The 15,294-nt window shown below is 56.9% G+C and overlaps 1 protein-coding gene across 1 annotated transcript in view; it reads right to left on the bottom strand.

Annotated features, from left to right (window-relative positions):
• ANKFY1 (ankyrin repeat and FYVE domain containing 1) overlaps window positions 1-15,294 on the bottom strand; it is a 53,729-nt gene that overhangs the window by 304 nt on the left and 38,131 nt on the right. Inside the window, exons 12-23 of the mRNA XM_077746888.1 lie at window positions 13,941-14,148; window positions 13,059-13,157; window positions 12,721-12,874; window positions 11,714-11,882; window positions 10,903-11,021; window positions 9,905-10,061; window positions 9,097-9,297; window positions 7,679-7,855; window positions 3,452-3,599; window positions 2,666-2,756; window positions 2,256-2,380; window positions 555-701 (exon numbers count right to left, since the gene is read on the bottom strand). Of these exons, the coding sequence (XP_077603014.1) occupies window positions 555-701; window positions 2,256-2,380; window positions 2,666-2,756; window positions 3,452-3,599; window positions 7,679-7,855; window positions 9,097-9,297; window positions 9,905-10,061; window positions 10,903-11,021; window positions 11,714-11,882; window positions 12,721-12,874; window positions 13,059-13,157; window positions 13,941-14,148 (1,795 nt within the window). The remainder of the gene's footprint in view (window positions 1-554; window positions 702-2,255; window positions 2,381-2,665; window positions 2,757-3,451; window positions 3,600-7,678; window positions 7,856-9,096; window positions 9,298-9,904; window positions 10,062-10,902; window positions 11,022-11,713; window positions 11,883-12,720; window positions 12,875-13,058; window positions 13,158-13,940; window positions 14,149-15,294) is intronic.

The raw sequence follows: 15,294 nt of genomic DNA, 5'->3' as shown, positions 1-15,294 counted from the left end.
CAGCCCGGCCCGCCTGGGCCCCAGCTGGCAGGGAGGGAGGCGCGCGTGGGTGGTGCCGGCCCCGCCCCGTCCACGCGGGCTCCGGTGGCTCCGCTGCAGACTGTCTGCGCTGTGACGCGGGGCGGGTGGCTCGCTCCTCTGCCCAGACCACGGGGCTAACAACCCTTCTCTGTGGCCGCCTCCGCGGGGGCGGGAGGGCACTTGCAAACAGAAAGCCACCCAGGGGCCACTGTCCTCGCCACGAGGGCACAGAGGAGGAGCCGGCAGGGCTGGAAGGGAAGGCCACGCGGAAGGCTGCGGGGACCCTGGCTCCGCGGAAGGACGAAGGGTGTGCAGACGAGTGGCCAGAGCCACGCGGGGTGACCACCCTCACGAACCGAAGCGTTGGGGACTTTACGGACCTCTGGTAGGATCGGGGACGCGGGCTGACGGGGGCCATGGAGCCACTCTGGAAAGCGGCTCAGGTCATTCTGGGGTTCAGAGGTCACCAGGGCATGTAAACAACCGACACCATGCCTGGGTCTGCGCTGGAGGAGCAGGAAGTAGCCACTCACCCAACAGTCTGAACAAAAGCTGCTTGGTGGCAACTTGGTAGTTGAAAATGTTCACTCCTTGGTTATTGTTGACCCCAAGGCGAGCCCCAGAGCGGACGATGGCACGGCACAGGTTGGCATTCCCCTTCATGTACGCCAAGAGCAGCACTGGACAACAAAAGCACGAGGAGGGCTCCTTCCCACCCGAGCCCGGCCTGGTGCTGCCTGAAGGCTGGCAGGGTGTGTGTCCGCGAAGTCCCCACTGACCCCCGGGGGGACGCGGGACGGGCCCAGCCCCAGGACACGCTCGGGAGCGCAGTGAGCGGGGACCAGACACTGAAGGACAAACGTGCCGTCCCGGCTGCCTGCCTTCGGCCCAGGCTCGGCCGGACAAAGCTCTGGTCACACGACGTGACTACACCTGGAGACCGTGACACGTGCACACTGGTGCTTCCGCCCCAGCGAGGCCCGTGGGCGCCCGGCTCTGGCCAGGCACCCCCTCCGGCTGGCGGCTACACTCACGGCAGCTCCTCTGCTTACCTCTCCCGGACCCCGCACTTCAATTCTTTCTCCTAATTCTCTACATGGTCCAGTTGGACACGAGTTATTATTTCAGAGGAACCAAGGGGCAGAGAGAGGGTACGACCCAGGGTCACCTGCCAGCACTGGACAGAGGTAGGTGTCTCTAACTCAGACCAGAAGTGCCTGCCTGTGGGCCTCCCACCTCCCCGACAGTGGCTGGAGGGTATGCTGGGCCCCCAGCTCACTCCTGGGGCCGACTCCCTCCAACTCAGGCTTGTCACGACCAGCTTGAAAAAAACACATTCATGGGGGGCACCTGGGGGCGCAGTCTGTTAAACAACCGACGTCGGCTCAGGTCATGATCTCACAGTTTGTGGGTTCGAGCCCCGCGCCGGGCTCTGTGCTGACAGCTCGGAACCTGGAGCTGCTTCCGATTCTGTGTCTCCTCTCTCTGCCCCTCCCCGACTCCTGCTTTGTGTGTCTCTCTCTCTCTCTCAAGATGAAGTAAATATTAAAAGTTAAAAAAAAAACAAAGCAAAACACTGAAGCCAAGAACTAATGACAAAATATTTGGTCCTGTGCAAAGTAAGGTTCAGGACGCTCCCTGGTGACGACGTCTCTGCCAAAGGCCAAGGGGGGCTGTGTGTGGCAGGAGGGCGTGGACCCGGAACATGGCAGCAGTGTGCGCCTCACCTCCAGCTCCTTACTTGAAAAATGGGGACGCTTCACCCACAGGTGGCTGTGGGGATCCAACAAGAATACAAATGCGAAAGTCCATGTACAGAATGACTGAAGCCACACAACCTAACACAGCGACTGGGCAGCTAGAGCAGCACCAGGCCAGGGGCCTCATGGGTTTATCACCTGCCACTTTTTCACAGCCTGTCAACACATATGCAACACACCTCCGCCTCCTCGGAAGCATCTGCAGGGTAAGCAGGTAGATGGGGACGGTCAGAACAGATGGGCAGGCCTGTGTGGGCCCGGGCACGGCTCTGCAGCGCTGGAGACCCTCCGATGCATGTGTCTCCCAAATCAGACACTGCCAGACTCGACGACAGGCATCGGGGACAGATGCTCAGAGCCCACCCGAAATGTGCCAGGCGAGTGCCCCTCCATGACGGCTGGGTGCCCGGGCTCTGGTTTCCCCAGGAAGCAGGGACCATGTGACACAGGGCATGCAGGCACCGTATTACACACCCGTGTTTCCTTCTGCGTCCGGTTTATCCAGAGGGTACTCAGGCATGCACTCCAGGAAGAGCTCAAAGATGGTTGCTGCGTTCTCTTTGCCGTACTGACCCAGGATGTGCAGGGGTGACTGGCCTCTGACGAAGCAAAGTGGACACGTTAGGTACAGACCTGCCACGCTCATCACGCACAGAAGAGGTAATTTTCTGGATCTGTGATGCTGGACAAATTTAAGGACATGTAATCGATCATAAAAGGTTTTCTACAAAGTATTTTTCAAAATGAACATTTCCAAGGTACCAAGCTGGTCCCAATCGTGCCGTGGGCACGCGGGCTACTGCAGGCATAGTGACCGCCAGCTCTAAGGGTCATCGCTAGGTGACGAGGAGCCCAGGCCTCTGCTCGGGAACACAGGCTCTCACCGCAGATTGAAGGCTTCGGCGTCCACGGTGCACTCGGTCAGGAGGACCCGGATGTTGTTGAGACGCCCGTGCATGGCCGCCAGATGAAGAGCTGGAGAGCAAACCCTCTTACTGTGCAAGCCCAGAAGCCCATGTGGAAAATCTCGACTGCTCACGAACCGCCCTCTAAACAGGACACAGCCAGAGCAGCCACTGTCCGCTCACAGGGCCATCCTGTCCAGGCCTCACCACCCCCAGGGCTCCGTCAGTTTTTAATGTTTTTTTTTTTTTTTTTTAAATTTCTAGGAGAGAGAGAGACAGCATGAGCAGGGGAGGGTCAGAGAGAGAGGTAGTCACAGACTCTGAAACAGGCTCCAGGCTCTGAGCTGGCAGTCAGCACAGAGCCCGACGCGGGGCTCGAACCCACGAACCGCGAGATCATGACCCAAGCGAAAGTCGGACGCTTAACCGACTAAGCCACCCGGGCGCCCCCCCAGGGCTCCGTCATTAATGCAACCTCGTAACACTTTGCTTTCTCCTTCCACGGTGACCCGAGGGTGAGACGTAACGGTTGTGCAGGAAACCGCTGCAGGCTTCTGGGTCACCATGAAGATGTGGGGCCGCCCGGGGATGGTCAGGGGCGGACGGAGGCCCAGCCCGGAGCACTCCCTGCCACAGCTCTGCTGCCGTGAGAGCCAGCCTCCCTGGGGGGGAGCGGGCCCACAGGCGCAGTGCACCTTCGCCTCCAGGGCGGGGGGCCTGCTGAGGGGACTCAGCACGGGGCACAGGGGAATGACCGGCAACTACCGTTATTTCCGTTCTCGTCCAGGGCAGCAAAGTCCACCGCGTTCTCCAGGAGGACGGAGCAGATGGTGGGCAGGTCGTGCTGGGCAGCGAGGTGGAGGGCCGTCTGGCGGTGCTTCGTCAGTTCATTCACTTTGGCTCCTGCAAGAAGCTGTGGAAGCTGATTACATGAGCGGCCTCCCTCCACAACCAGCCAAGGCCCCGCTCACGGGGGCCCAGTCTGCCCGCCTCCGGGCATCCACACCACTGCCCAGCTGGCAGAGCTGGGAGCGGCGGAGCCTCACACGCACTCTGGGGGCGCAAGACAGCAAGGCCCAGCGGGCAGAAGCCGGCAGTCACCAGCACGTTAGAGATCCACTCCTCAGGACGCAGAAATTCTACCTCTGAGACGTCAGGACATGAACCTCCACGGAACCGCAGTGAGTTCGCTGCTCCACGTGCGGATGTCCACTGCTTACAGCAATGAAACCAGGTTGCCAGAGGATTCGGTTATGAAAACTGTACTATAACCAATCCACACAAAGGGGAGCCATTAAGATGAGAACGACTTATGGCTTAATGTGGAAGTCAAAAGAAAGGCACGTTAGGAGGCGGTACGGCAGTGTGGTTCCATTTGCCAAGAGAGACGTGTGCACACGCACACACTCCCTGAAGGCGTGTAAAAGCATCCCCACCATACTCGCTCAAGTCGAGGATGAAGGGGAGACACTACCAGCTTTATACCCTTATGCGCGTAAGGTTTTTCCACCATAAGCGTGTACTATTTTTATATTATTTTTTAAAAGAAAGAAATTAACCAAAGAATTACAGAATCAAAAGCAGAAAGGCCCTTCAGACCCTGTCTTGCCCCCTCATTAACCTTCCTCTTCCTGACGGAGTCCCGACTCAGCCGCTAGTGGAGAGAATCTAGCCTGTGCCTCTCCTGAGGCCTGAGGGCCCCCAGGAGGCCGGGGCCCGTTAGCTGCTGCAGTTCCACCCGGACTTCCAGGTCCCAGCCTCCCCAGACCCGTGGGCGCCCACTGAGACCACGCACAGGTCCAGGACACACGGAGGGTGCTGCGTGTCTGAGGGTCCATAGCCAATCGCAAAGCTAGTTAACTGGCAGGGAGGGGAGTTTGGATAAAGGTGCCGTTTCAATATGAACAGACCCCAGTGTTAAACTGCATGGCCTTTATTTGCAAAATCAGCTGTTTCTAGGGACTCCTATCCTCTGCAAGCTCAGGCCTCAGTGAGGCAGCCACACGACCTCGGTGAAGAGGCCATCACCCTGTAACCTCTCTTGGCTCTCAGACAGATGGACACGTGGCCCAACTCCCCACTACTCCAAGGCCCACTTCTACCCCCTTGGCTGGTCCCCACACCCAGTCTGTGCCTGGTGTCACCAGACACCCCCCCCACCCCCATCCAATCATTCCACAACCCACCTCATGGCCACTGCCTCCCCTCGGCCCCTGCACTGGTGACGCTGCCCATGCCCTCACTCCCCACCACAAAGGTCAATGCTCTTTCAGCTCTAACACCGGACAAGTCATAGAGGTTTCTGAAAAGGTATTCTTCAAAGACAAAAATGGCAGAGGGGCACCTGGCTGGCTCAATCGGCAGCACATGCGACTCTTGGCCATGGGGTTGGGAGCTCAAGCCCAAGCCCACGATGGGCAGAGAGCTTACTTAATAAAAAGAAAACCCTAAAAATAAAATTTAAAAAGGCAAGGCACCAGACGCTGGTCAAGTGCCCCAAAGGGCCGATGGGAGGCACCGGACCCACAGCACTTAGGCGCTGGCCAGGTGACATGAAGCCCGTAGCTCGGGATGCGCACGGGCTTCTCCGCTGCCGAAGGGATAAATGCTGCTCACCGTTCTTGCTCTGAAACATCACCCTCTACCACCTCTCGAACCACGCCTCCTACACTCTCCCCAGATTTCAACCAAACTTCGCTAGTGAAAGTACATCACAGGCACTTTCCAGGCTTGCATCCTGGCTTAGACCGTTCCGGCCCGGGGGCATTATATTCTACTGGAAAAGACAGGCTTTGGGGTCAAACAGAACNTGAGCTTACATTTTTCTCCTGCGTAAAACAAAAAACTTTCCCACGCCTCTCTGGTTTTGAGAACTAAGGGGCGGTAAGCTCCTTGACATCAGTCTTGGTGTTGATTTTTGGGATTTGACCCCAAAAGCAAAATTAACAAGTGGGGCCACAAACTAGAAAGCTTCTGCCCGAGAAAGAAAAGTGCCAACAAATGAAAAGGCACAACCTACTGAATGGAAGAAAATATGTGCAAATCATGTATCGGGTAATGGGCTAATTTCCAAAATACACACACAAGGCATGACAACTCAATAGCAAAAAAAAAAAAAAAAAAGCAGGGGCGCCTTGGGGGGTTCAGTCTCTTGGGGGCCTGGGTCTTGGTTTTGGCTCAGGTCATGATCCCAGGGTTGTGGGACTGAGCCCTGCACTGGGCTCTGTGCTGAGTGTGGAGCCTGCTCGAGATTCTCTCCCTCTCCCCAGCGTCCACGTGCCTGCTCGCNTAGAAATAAATAAAAAAATTTAAAAAAAAAAAAAAAAAACAGGCAGAAGGACTGGATAGAATTTCTCCAGAGAGGACACACAGGCGGCCAACAGACACGTTAAGAGACGCTCCCTGTCACTCATTGGGAAAATGCAAACCAAAACCACAGTTAGCTGTCACCTCAAAATGACTAACACCCACAACACGAGAAAGCCCAAGTATGGGTGAGGGCGTGGACAGGGGCCCTGGTGCACTGCTCGGGGGCTGCAAACTGGAGCAGCTGCTCTGGAGAACACTGTGGGGGCTCCTCCAAATACTAGAGGCAGAGCGACTACGTGATCCAGTAATTCCACTTCTATGTGTTTATCCAAAGAAAAAAGACAATTTTTTTTTAATAGAGAAGAAAGCTTATTGCGTATACTGGGAAAAAAGCTTTAAAACGCCTTTGCTATCACACAAGCCAACCAACCAACCCACCCAACCACCACCTTAACTTTGACAATCTCAGCCTTTGCGCGAGTCCTCCTCAGAAAGGAGAGGGAGCCACCTCCAGAGTCTGGGGATCGGGACCCACCTCGCACTGTACACCTGGGGCCCGGACTGCCCCCCGCCCCTCCCTGCCCAGCCCCCAGCCTGTGCCAGCAGCCTGCAGACTGTGCTCCCACAGCCCACGTGCACCAGGCCACAGGGGAGGGCTCCAGGGCCCGTGCACGTCCTGTGTCCCTGGAAAAACACTGTTCTGAAAAGCTGTCTGCACCCCCGTGGTCAATGCCGCATCACCTACAGCAGCCAAGATATGGAAACAAACCAAGTGTCCACTGATGGATAGGTGCGTAGATAAAGATGTGGTATATACAACATGTAATGGAATATTATTCAGCCATAAAAAAGAATGAAATCTTGCCATTTGTAACAGCCCGGATGAACCCAGACGACATTTCACTAGGTGAAATAAGTCAGACAGAGAAACAAAAATACTGTACGATCTCACTTATATGTGGAAACTAAAAAGCAAGCCAAAAAGTCAAACTCACAGATACAAAGAACAGACTGACGGCCTCTGGGCGGGCAGAAGTGTGAAATGGGTAAAGGGGGGCAAAAGGTACAGACTTCCAGTTACAAAATACGTAAGTCCCGGGCACGTAACATACAGCATGGGGACCACAGTTAATAATACCACACTGCACATTTCAAAGTTGCTAAGAGTATTAAAAGTCCTCATCGTAAGAAAGAAACTTTTTAACTATGTGTGTGACGGGTGGTAAGTAAACACACTGCAGTGATGTTTGCAGCACATACAAATATCACATCACTATAATGTGCACCTAAAACTAATATAATGTTTTGTGTCAATTATACCTCTATTTAAAAAAAAAAACGGCGAAAAAAACCAGGGAGAGACAGCAGGCTGGAGGCCCTGAAGGCCAGCGCAGGGCGCAGACGACAGAAGTGGGCCTCCCTCCCCTGACGCCCTGGCGGCCACGGCCACCCAAGTCCTGCCTTCCCTCAAGGCCTCACTCGAGCACCTGCCTGCACAGGCTGCCTGCTGGGCTCTAGGGACACGCCACCCCCTGACACAGCTGCTCTCCGGAGGGCACTGGCTTAGTTTCCCGAATTCATGCCGGCCTCTCACAAAACCTGGCAAAACACCGGTGATGAGAGCTTCCACGCACCACACATGTGCGGTCCACGTGTTAGGCGCAACGTTTCGTGGGCACTTACCAGGTTGCGGACGATAATCTCTGAACCTGCTTGGACAGCGAGGTGCAAAGGAGTCAGCTTGGAGGCGTCCTGAACTCTGGAATTCACATTGGCCTGGACACTGATCAGGAAGAGGACGCTTTCGATATCAGAGTTCTGGACGGCCACGTGAAGAAAATTCCGGCCCTTGTTATCCACCTGAGGCAACAAGCGGGAGACTCCTGAGCACTGGCAAGCTGCACTGGCCACGGGAGACGTGATGGCGTGGCCACCCCCTCGCTTCCAGGAGGCTCCCTCCCAAGACCCTCTCTGCACACGGACGGGTGTGCCCGACTACGTGTGCACGGCCACCTGCCCGTGGCTGGGAAGCCCACGGCACAGGGCCTCCAGAAGCATGGACTTGGACAGTTAAGACAGAGACAACGTGCGGGATGGGAAGTGGAAGGGGTGCTCTGACGGGACGAGCACCCAGCACCCTAAAGTCACGACTGCAACACCAGCCTGACCCCTGAGCGGTTTCAGAAAGTCTCCTGTTTACGGAGCTGCAGGAGACACGCACTTCGGGGGGACAGGCCGGCCGTACGCCGCAGACTCTGCTCCGCGCACCAGACGGGAGCTGTCGGTCAGCGAGGGCTCCCGGTGTGGGGTGGCTGCGCACCACACTCGCCTCACACACGTACGGCCCAAGCACGTGCTGCTGACGTGAGCGGTGTGGCTCCCGAGGACTCGGACCTACAGGCCCGTGCCACACGGGACGGGAGGGGACGCAAGCACCGATGCCCCCCGAGCCAAGGGTGAGGCCGGCCCCCACACACGCACATCACACGCAAACGCCAGCCCTGGGGAGGCCGAGCAGTGGCCTCTGACCGCGTCGGGACGTCGTCTGTCCCACGTCTGTCTTCAGGGGCTTACTTGTGAACTTGGCAGCGCTCCTCAGGCCCGAGACCCCGGTCCTGCCCGGGCGCTCCCCACCCAGCCCTCCCTGCAGGGCAGAAGGTCGCCAGCCAGGCTGGGCAGCGGCTGGAGAACCCAGAGCAGGTCAGGCCTGAGTCTGCTCAGCTGAACGATGCCAAGTCCTCAGACACTTTCCCCAGAGGGCTGCCCCCTCGTCACACCAACGGCTCAAGTTCCGTTTAGATCTCAGCACGACCCTGACTCCCAGGGCCCTGAGACCACGCAGAGGCATACGTGACATCACGTGCGCACACCACAGAGCTCCTCGTGCGGGACAGGCCGCCTCCAGCCTCCCCGGGGCATGTGGCACCACCACGTGCCATTCAGTTCCTCTCAATGGCCAGACTTCAAGGACAGGAGTGTCTTTTCAGAACAAAGGTCCTCACGTACGACAGCCTTGTGCTGCTGGGGCTTCTGCTGAGGCTCACGTAACGGGTTCTGCTGAGCTCGGGCACCGTGCAGGGTACTGGGGGCGGGTCCCTCACCTGCTCGGCAGCCCCCGGCTCTCGCTTGAGGATGGCCTCGGCTGCCCGGTTATTCTTGTAGGTCATGGCGCAGGCAAACGGGGTCAGCCCCTGTCTGTCGCGGACATTCAGGTGGACATCAGGGTGGGAGACCAGCAGCTGAATGATGACACTGTGCTGGTTGCTGATGGCCACGTGCACAGGCGCCCTTCCTTCTGCATCCTGTGGGGACAGGCCGCAATTTCAGGGTCCAAATGAAAGGCGAGACCCAGGAAAAATATGAAGGAGAATAACTTTCAAATGGAATTTGGTTCTAAGATCCAATACAATCGCTGTGTGTTGGAAATGAGCTTTTCAAGAGGCCAAGCCCAGAGAGGACTGCCAGCCGCCGTCAGGACCCCCGGCTCCAGTGCCCAGGGACACAGACACACTTCGCTTAGAAGATGCGCAGTCAGCCCGCCTCTAAGTCACACTTCCCATCCGGCTGCGGGGCAGCAAACGTCAACCCCCACAGGCCAGGACACTGAAGAGCATCCACGAACATAACTGAGCTCCTGGAACATTCCCCTAAACACAGTGCTCAGCATGAGATTAGACTCATAGAATCACATAACCGACAGAGATAAACGGCAAAGGAAAGCTGACTGGAGAAAATCCTTCTCGTGCTGTAGAAAGAACAAAGACACAGAGGAAGTCACTCCATCTGTCTGTCCCTCAGCCCTACCCAAGGCCACGCCGAGGCCCAGGACTGAGTCTGCGAGGCCCCTCGCCTTAGATATCCCTACTTCTGGTTCAGCATCTACCTCCTTGAAAAAGAAACGCTCTGTACCTGTGTGTTTACATTGGCACCAAATTCCAGAAGACACTGCACCGTCTCTTCCAGCCCCCAGGAGGCTGCCAAGTGCAAGGGGGTTTGTCCGTCTCTGGCCTCCTCCTCCCCTTCTCCGTTAGCACCGGGCTGTCTGGGACTGTTCACGTCACAGCCGCTGAAAGCAAGGGGGGATGGAAGGCAGGATTCAAGAGCCAGGCTCCCCAACCAGCCGAAGGCACACTGACAAATGCACAGCAGCGGCCTCCCAAAACGTAGTGGGGACGCAGCTGCCGCCAGGCCTGAAGGCTGGGCTCCGCCCCCATCGATTCTTCTGGTCTTGGGGGAAGCCCGGGCATCAGAACTCTTAAAAGTTCCCCGGGATATCCGTATGCAATTAAAATTTGAGAAATGGGGCACCTGGGTAGCTCAGTCAGTTGAGCGTCTGACTCTTGATTTCAGCTCAGGTCATGACCCCAGAGTCGTGGGATCAAGCCCCACGTAAGATTTTCTCTCTCTCCTACTATTCCTCTCCCCCACTTGTACTTGCTCTCTAATAAGTGAAAAAGTAAAAAATCAATAAACTTTGAGAAGCACTGCTCTACAGGTCCCTTCCACGCAAAGCGCCACTGAGTGAGCCACGGGCCTCCCAGGATCGTGCACTTGGTGGCGCCCTGCAGGGGCCATCCGGTCGCCTCCGCCCCCGCCTCCTGCCTGCACTGGGCCAACTGGTCCGACTGGACCCCAGGAGCCCCTGTGCTCCCCCCACCCCCACAGCGGGAAGCTGGCTCAACGTCTCGATGCTGCTACGTGGGCACATGAGCTCCTCTCCTCACAAGGGGGTCAAGTTCCCTTAACTGGCTGGCTTGACGGAGCGGTGACCCCCCGACAGCCTTAGCCGGGAACGTCCGACCAGCCAAGGCCTGCCAGGCACAGCTGGCTGCGGCCGGGTGAGTGAGAGGGGCCGCCTGCAGCAAGCTGACTAAGGCGGCGCAAAGGGACGTGTGGGCCGCTCAGACCTGCGGATGAGAAAGCAGGCCGTAGACTCGTTGTTCTCGTCGATGGCCCTGTGCAAGAGCGTCTGAAGGCACCCGCCGGGCCCGGGGCCCCAGCACGTGGCGTCGCAACCGTGTCTGACCTGCAGAAAATACAGCACTCAAAAGACGGCCCAGTAGAGTCAAAGATTTTATTCCACGTAGAGCCTCAAATGCATTTTTTCAGGCACGATACAGTGGAGCGTTGGCTATTCTACTCTGTATCATTCGTTAGTTCTACACTCACTCACTAAAACGTGCTCTGCCCAAGTTCTCACAGCAGGTCCTATGGGATGGGTTTGGGAAATACGAGACAGGTTACCGGGGCCCTCAAGAGCCACGTCCTATGAGGGGCAGAAAGCACCTTCCATCCTGCCCTCGGCAACACACCTGCAGACCCCCAGCTGCACGATGCCTTAACGTCCTCTCAGAAAAGCTAAAGGCGGCCTTCCTGGGGCCTGTCCTCTGAGCAAGGCAGGCAAACCAGAGGTCTGGGGCCTCATCGCCGGGGTAACAGCAAGGGCAGCCACACCAAGCACCTTCTCCAGGAGACGACTCCCAGAGACGCCAATTCTCCAGCTACTGGAAGGCATTTCCATAAACAGCCTAAAAAACCGTGCTGGCCAAGATGACGCTGAACTCCAAGTATCTTTAACGGGACTTTCACTGCTCACCCCGACCCAGCTGGCTGCTCGGCAGGGCTCTCGCTCTTGCCACCACCCCACAGGCACCAAAAGAGTCTCTGACACAAAACCTCCCCAAGTGCAAACAGAGGCTAAAGCTGAGTTGGTCTCACCAGAGTGGACGCGATGTCCTCCAGGTGATTCGCCAGCGCAAGCCACAGCGGGGGGTCCCCCTTCTCGTCTGGCACAGACATGTCCGCCCCTCGCGTGCATATGGCGTCCACGACGAGCGGGAGCTGGTTCCGGATGGCCAGCTGCAGGGCCGTCTCCCCTTCCTGAGTCCTGCCGGGACAAGCGCACCCAAACCCACGTCTGCAGCTGGACTCAAATGAGCACCCCCATCCTTGTGGGCGTTCCAGAGCCAGAACCCACTGGCCCCTCCAAGCCCCTTGCTCACATTCATGCCCTTTCACACTTGAGCATGTCAGCAGCATCTGCACCTTCCGCCTCTTGGGGACACAGCCGTGCCCTCCTTCTGCACCGGGAAGACACCTGCCCCCCGCCCAGGCGTGCCAAAACCTCTCGAGCATACACCTGCCTCCAGGAACATCTCAATAAAACGCCACCCCAGCTGCCAACGTGACAAAACCCTTCTTTAACATTCAGTCATTCAGGGCCACCTGACACTGGAGATAAAGATAAGTTCCTTTGAAAATGCAAAACAATACCAACTTAACTCTGTATTTTTCCCACAAGCCGTTTTAACAGCTCATTTGTTGGAATGTTCTTTGTTATGCACGAAACTCTCTCTGAACAACTGCTTCTGGACTGTTTTTCGTTTTGTTTTGTTTTTAATTTTTTTAAATGTTTTATTTATTTCTGAGAGAGAAAGAGAGACAGCATGAGCAGGGGAGGGGCAGGGAGAGAGGAAGACACAGAATCTTAAGCAGCTCCAGGCTCCGAGCTGTCAGCACAGAGCCGGGCCCGAACCCACGAACCACGAGATCATGACCTGAGCCGAAGTCGGATGCTTAACCAACTGAGCCACCCAGGAGCCCCTTCTGGAATGTTCTTTTAATGAGCTTTGTGCGATACTGTGCACGTGCCCCACCCCACAGGCGTACGCGGCGCTCAGCGAGCCGGGCCCCAGTGCTGCGCCGCGGTGGCAGTCCTGGCCTACCGGACGCTGATGTCCGCCTGGTGCTCGAGGAGGAAGAGGGCGCTCCTGCTGTCCTGCCGCCGCATGGCCATGTGCAGCAGGGTCTGCCCGTCTGACATGGCGTCGTTGATGCAAGCACCAGAGCCCAGCAGCTGCGCTGCGATCGTGTGCATGCCTGGGAAACAGACAGGCCCCGACTAGCACCCACTTGGCGGTTCCCACTCCCTCAATGTGTCACTGCAACTAACACAGCCTCTCGACCTCTCAAGGCCACTTTTCCACTGGGTATTACAGGCTCAACCCTCACGCCTCCCTCCCCTCCGCCTGCCCAGAGCTCAGCAGCTCTGGCTCCTCCCTACCGGTCCATAACGCCAGGCCCAGTACAGTCTGGTCTCGGGAATCCTTGAGGCTGAAGTCTGGAATGATCTGCAAGTTGTTGGTGGCATGAAGAGCATTCGCTAAAATTTTTAAAGGAAAAGAACATTGGATTTCACCATCCCTTGGATCACATTTAAAGTATTTAAGACAATAAGAGCTCACTCTCCAACTGACTGACTAGCTATAACAACCCCCTCTACACAAGCAGAATTCATAAATCTGGTGGGGACTGGAAGTCAGAAACCCGGTATTTTTGGAGCAAAGCTTACAGGGAAAATAAGGGCTTTTAAAGCTTAAAATATTGCATTTTCCCAAAAGGAAAATGCTGCCGTGAAAACACACAGGTTACCTGATTGCTGACGAGAGGCTCAAAACAATGCCCAGGACGTTTTCCAGGTGCATAACTCCTCCCATCTTATCACTGCTGGGAGGGCTAAGAAAAGACACATTCTACCTAAAGTCCCACTGCTGTCCCCAAGCTCGCTGCTAAAACATGCTGGCCTCGACAAGGACACAGGCCAGAGGGGGACCCGGGGATGGCCTCCCGAGGGAAGCGAGGCCCCCGTGCTGGGGCTCCCCGGGCCCACCTGCCAGGGAGACTGAGGCAGACGGGCATCCTCAGACACCTCTCACGCCAAGGCAGAGCTTTGGGAAAACACCCAACAGAAGGGAGAGAGAGGCAGGCCCCATCCTGACAACATACACGGGGCCACGCAGCCATCCAGCCAGACTTCGTGCCGCTCCCGTCTGACCTGACAGGGCTGGGGGTAAGAAGACTCACCAACGAAGGAACATCAGCTCCGTAACTAGCGACTCCACACTACTGTTCAAAGGTCAAGGAGAGGCCGTTCCCAGCCCCCTACCTTTCTGCTCCAGGATGACAGACACCACGTCCGGGTGATTGTAGGCAATCGCCATGTGCAGTGGCGTCTGCAGGTAGATGCTGTCCCCTGCGCCCGCCGGGGACGCGGCCTCCTCCGTCTGCAGGTTGGGGTTGGCGCCCTGCTGCAGGAGCTCCGCGGTGAGGCTGGCCAGCCCGTGCCGACAGGCCGTGTGCAGCGGGGTTTCTCCCTGGGCGGAAGCAGACGGGCCACTCAGAGCGACTCGGGCCAGGAATCCCCGTCACAGAGGGCTAACGGCAGCCTGTGCCCGGAGACCCTGGTCCCCAGGGCAGATACGGCCCTGGGCCCATCCTGTCACCAGCTGACCATGACTCGTCACACTCCTGGCCTGTCCCTCCCATCCCTGCGCCATCACCCTTTNGACACGCCCACGCCTCCTCTGCTAAATGTCCGATGACCTTCTTAACCCCCGTTCGCTCTGCGTTTAGGACTATCTTGCTAATTATAGAAACAATTAATTAAACAACAGCAACAGACAACCCCCCAAGCACTGAAATAAGCCCCGTGCAGGCTAGAAGAGCCGGGACCGTGGCCCTGTGGTGATAGGGCCCCAGTCTGGCCACCTCGCCCACTGGCCCGTCCCCACCAGCTTCTCTGACCGGCTCACACCAGCCCCACCTCGAACCCTCATCAAGGCTTCCTTCTCCCACTGCTTAAATTAAAAACACTTCAGGTTGGCCCTACACATACTTGGTTCAATATTCAAAGTGACAAGAACATACGTGACAAGTCTGTGCCCTGCCCCCACGGCCCGACTGTCCCCCTTAAAGAACCCTCAGTGTCTCTGCAGGGACAGAACAATCAGAGACGCGCACACACAACGTCTTTTCACCCAAACAACCGGAAACAAACTGAACACACCGCTCTCTCCACACACCTCACCCATTTAAAGAGTCCGAGAACTCTACGAGGCTCGCTGTGAAACAGACCAAGTTCCTACTCTTTTTCCCTGAAAAATGCCCTCTCCCTTCCTGGAGGGGCCAGAGCTAACTCTCACTGGGCTTCTGGAATCTCCGAGTTTCTTTTCTGTCCTGAGAGAGTGAGCGAGTGTATGAGTTGGGGAGGGCAGAGGGAGGGAGAGGAGAATCCCCAGCAGGCTATACTCTCAGCGCAGAGCCAGATGTGGGGCTCGATCCCACAACCTGGGATTGTGACCTGAGCTGAAATCAAGAGTCAGACGCTCACCTGACTGAGCCATCAGGCGGCCCTGAACTCTCCATATTTCTAACTTTTTTTGTTGCCACCACTTGGGTTTCCAGGCTCAGCCACTGTCTGTGGACCGGCCACTGCTATGTCGCTGTGGAGAGACCGCCAG

Source organism: Crocuta crocuta, unplaced genomic scaffold (genome assembly GCF_008692635.1).
Source record: "Crocuta crocuta isolate KB4526 unplaced genomic scaffold, BGI_CrCroc_1.0 scaffold139, whole genome shotgun sequence".
In the NCBI taxonomy this organism is placed as follows: domain Eukaryota; kingdom Metazoa; phylum Chordata; class Mammalia; order Carnivora; family Hyaenidae; genus Crocuta; species Crocuta crocuta.
This window is presented reverse-complemented; position numbering and strand designations above follow the sequence as displayed.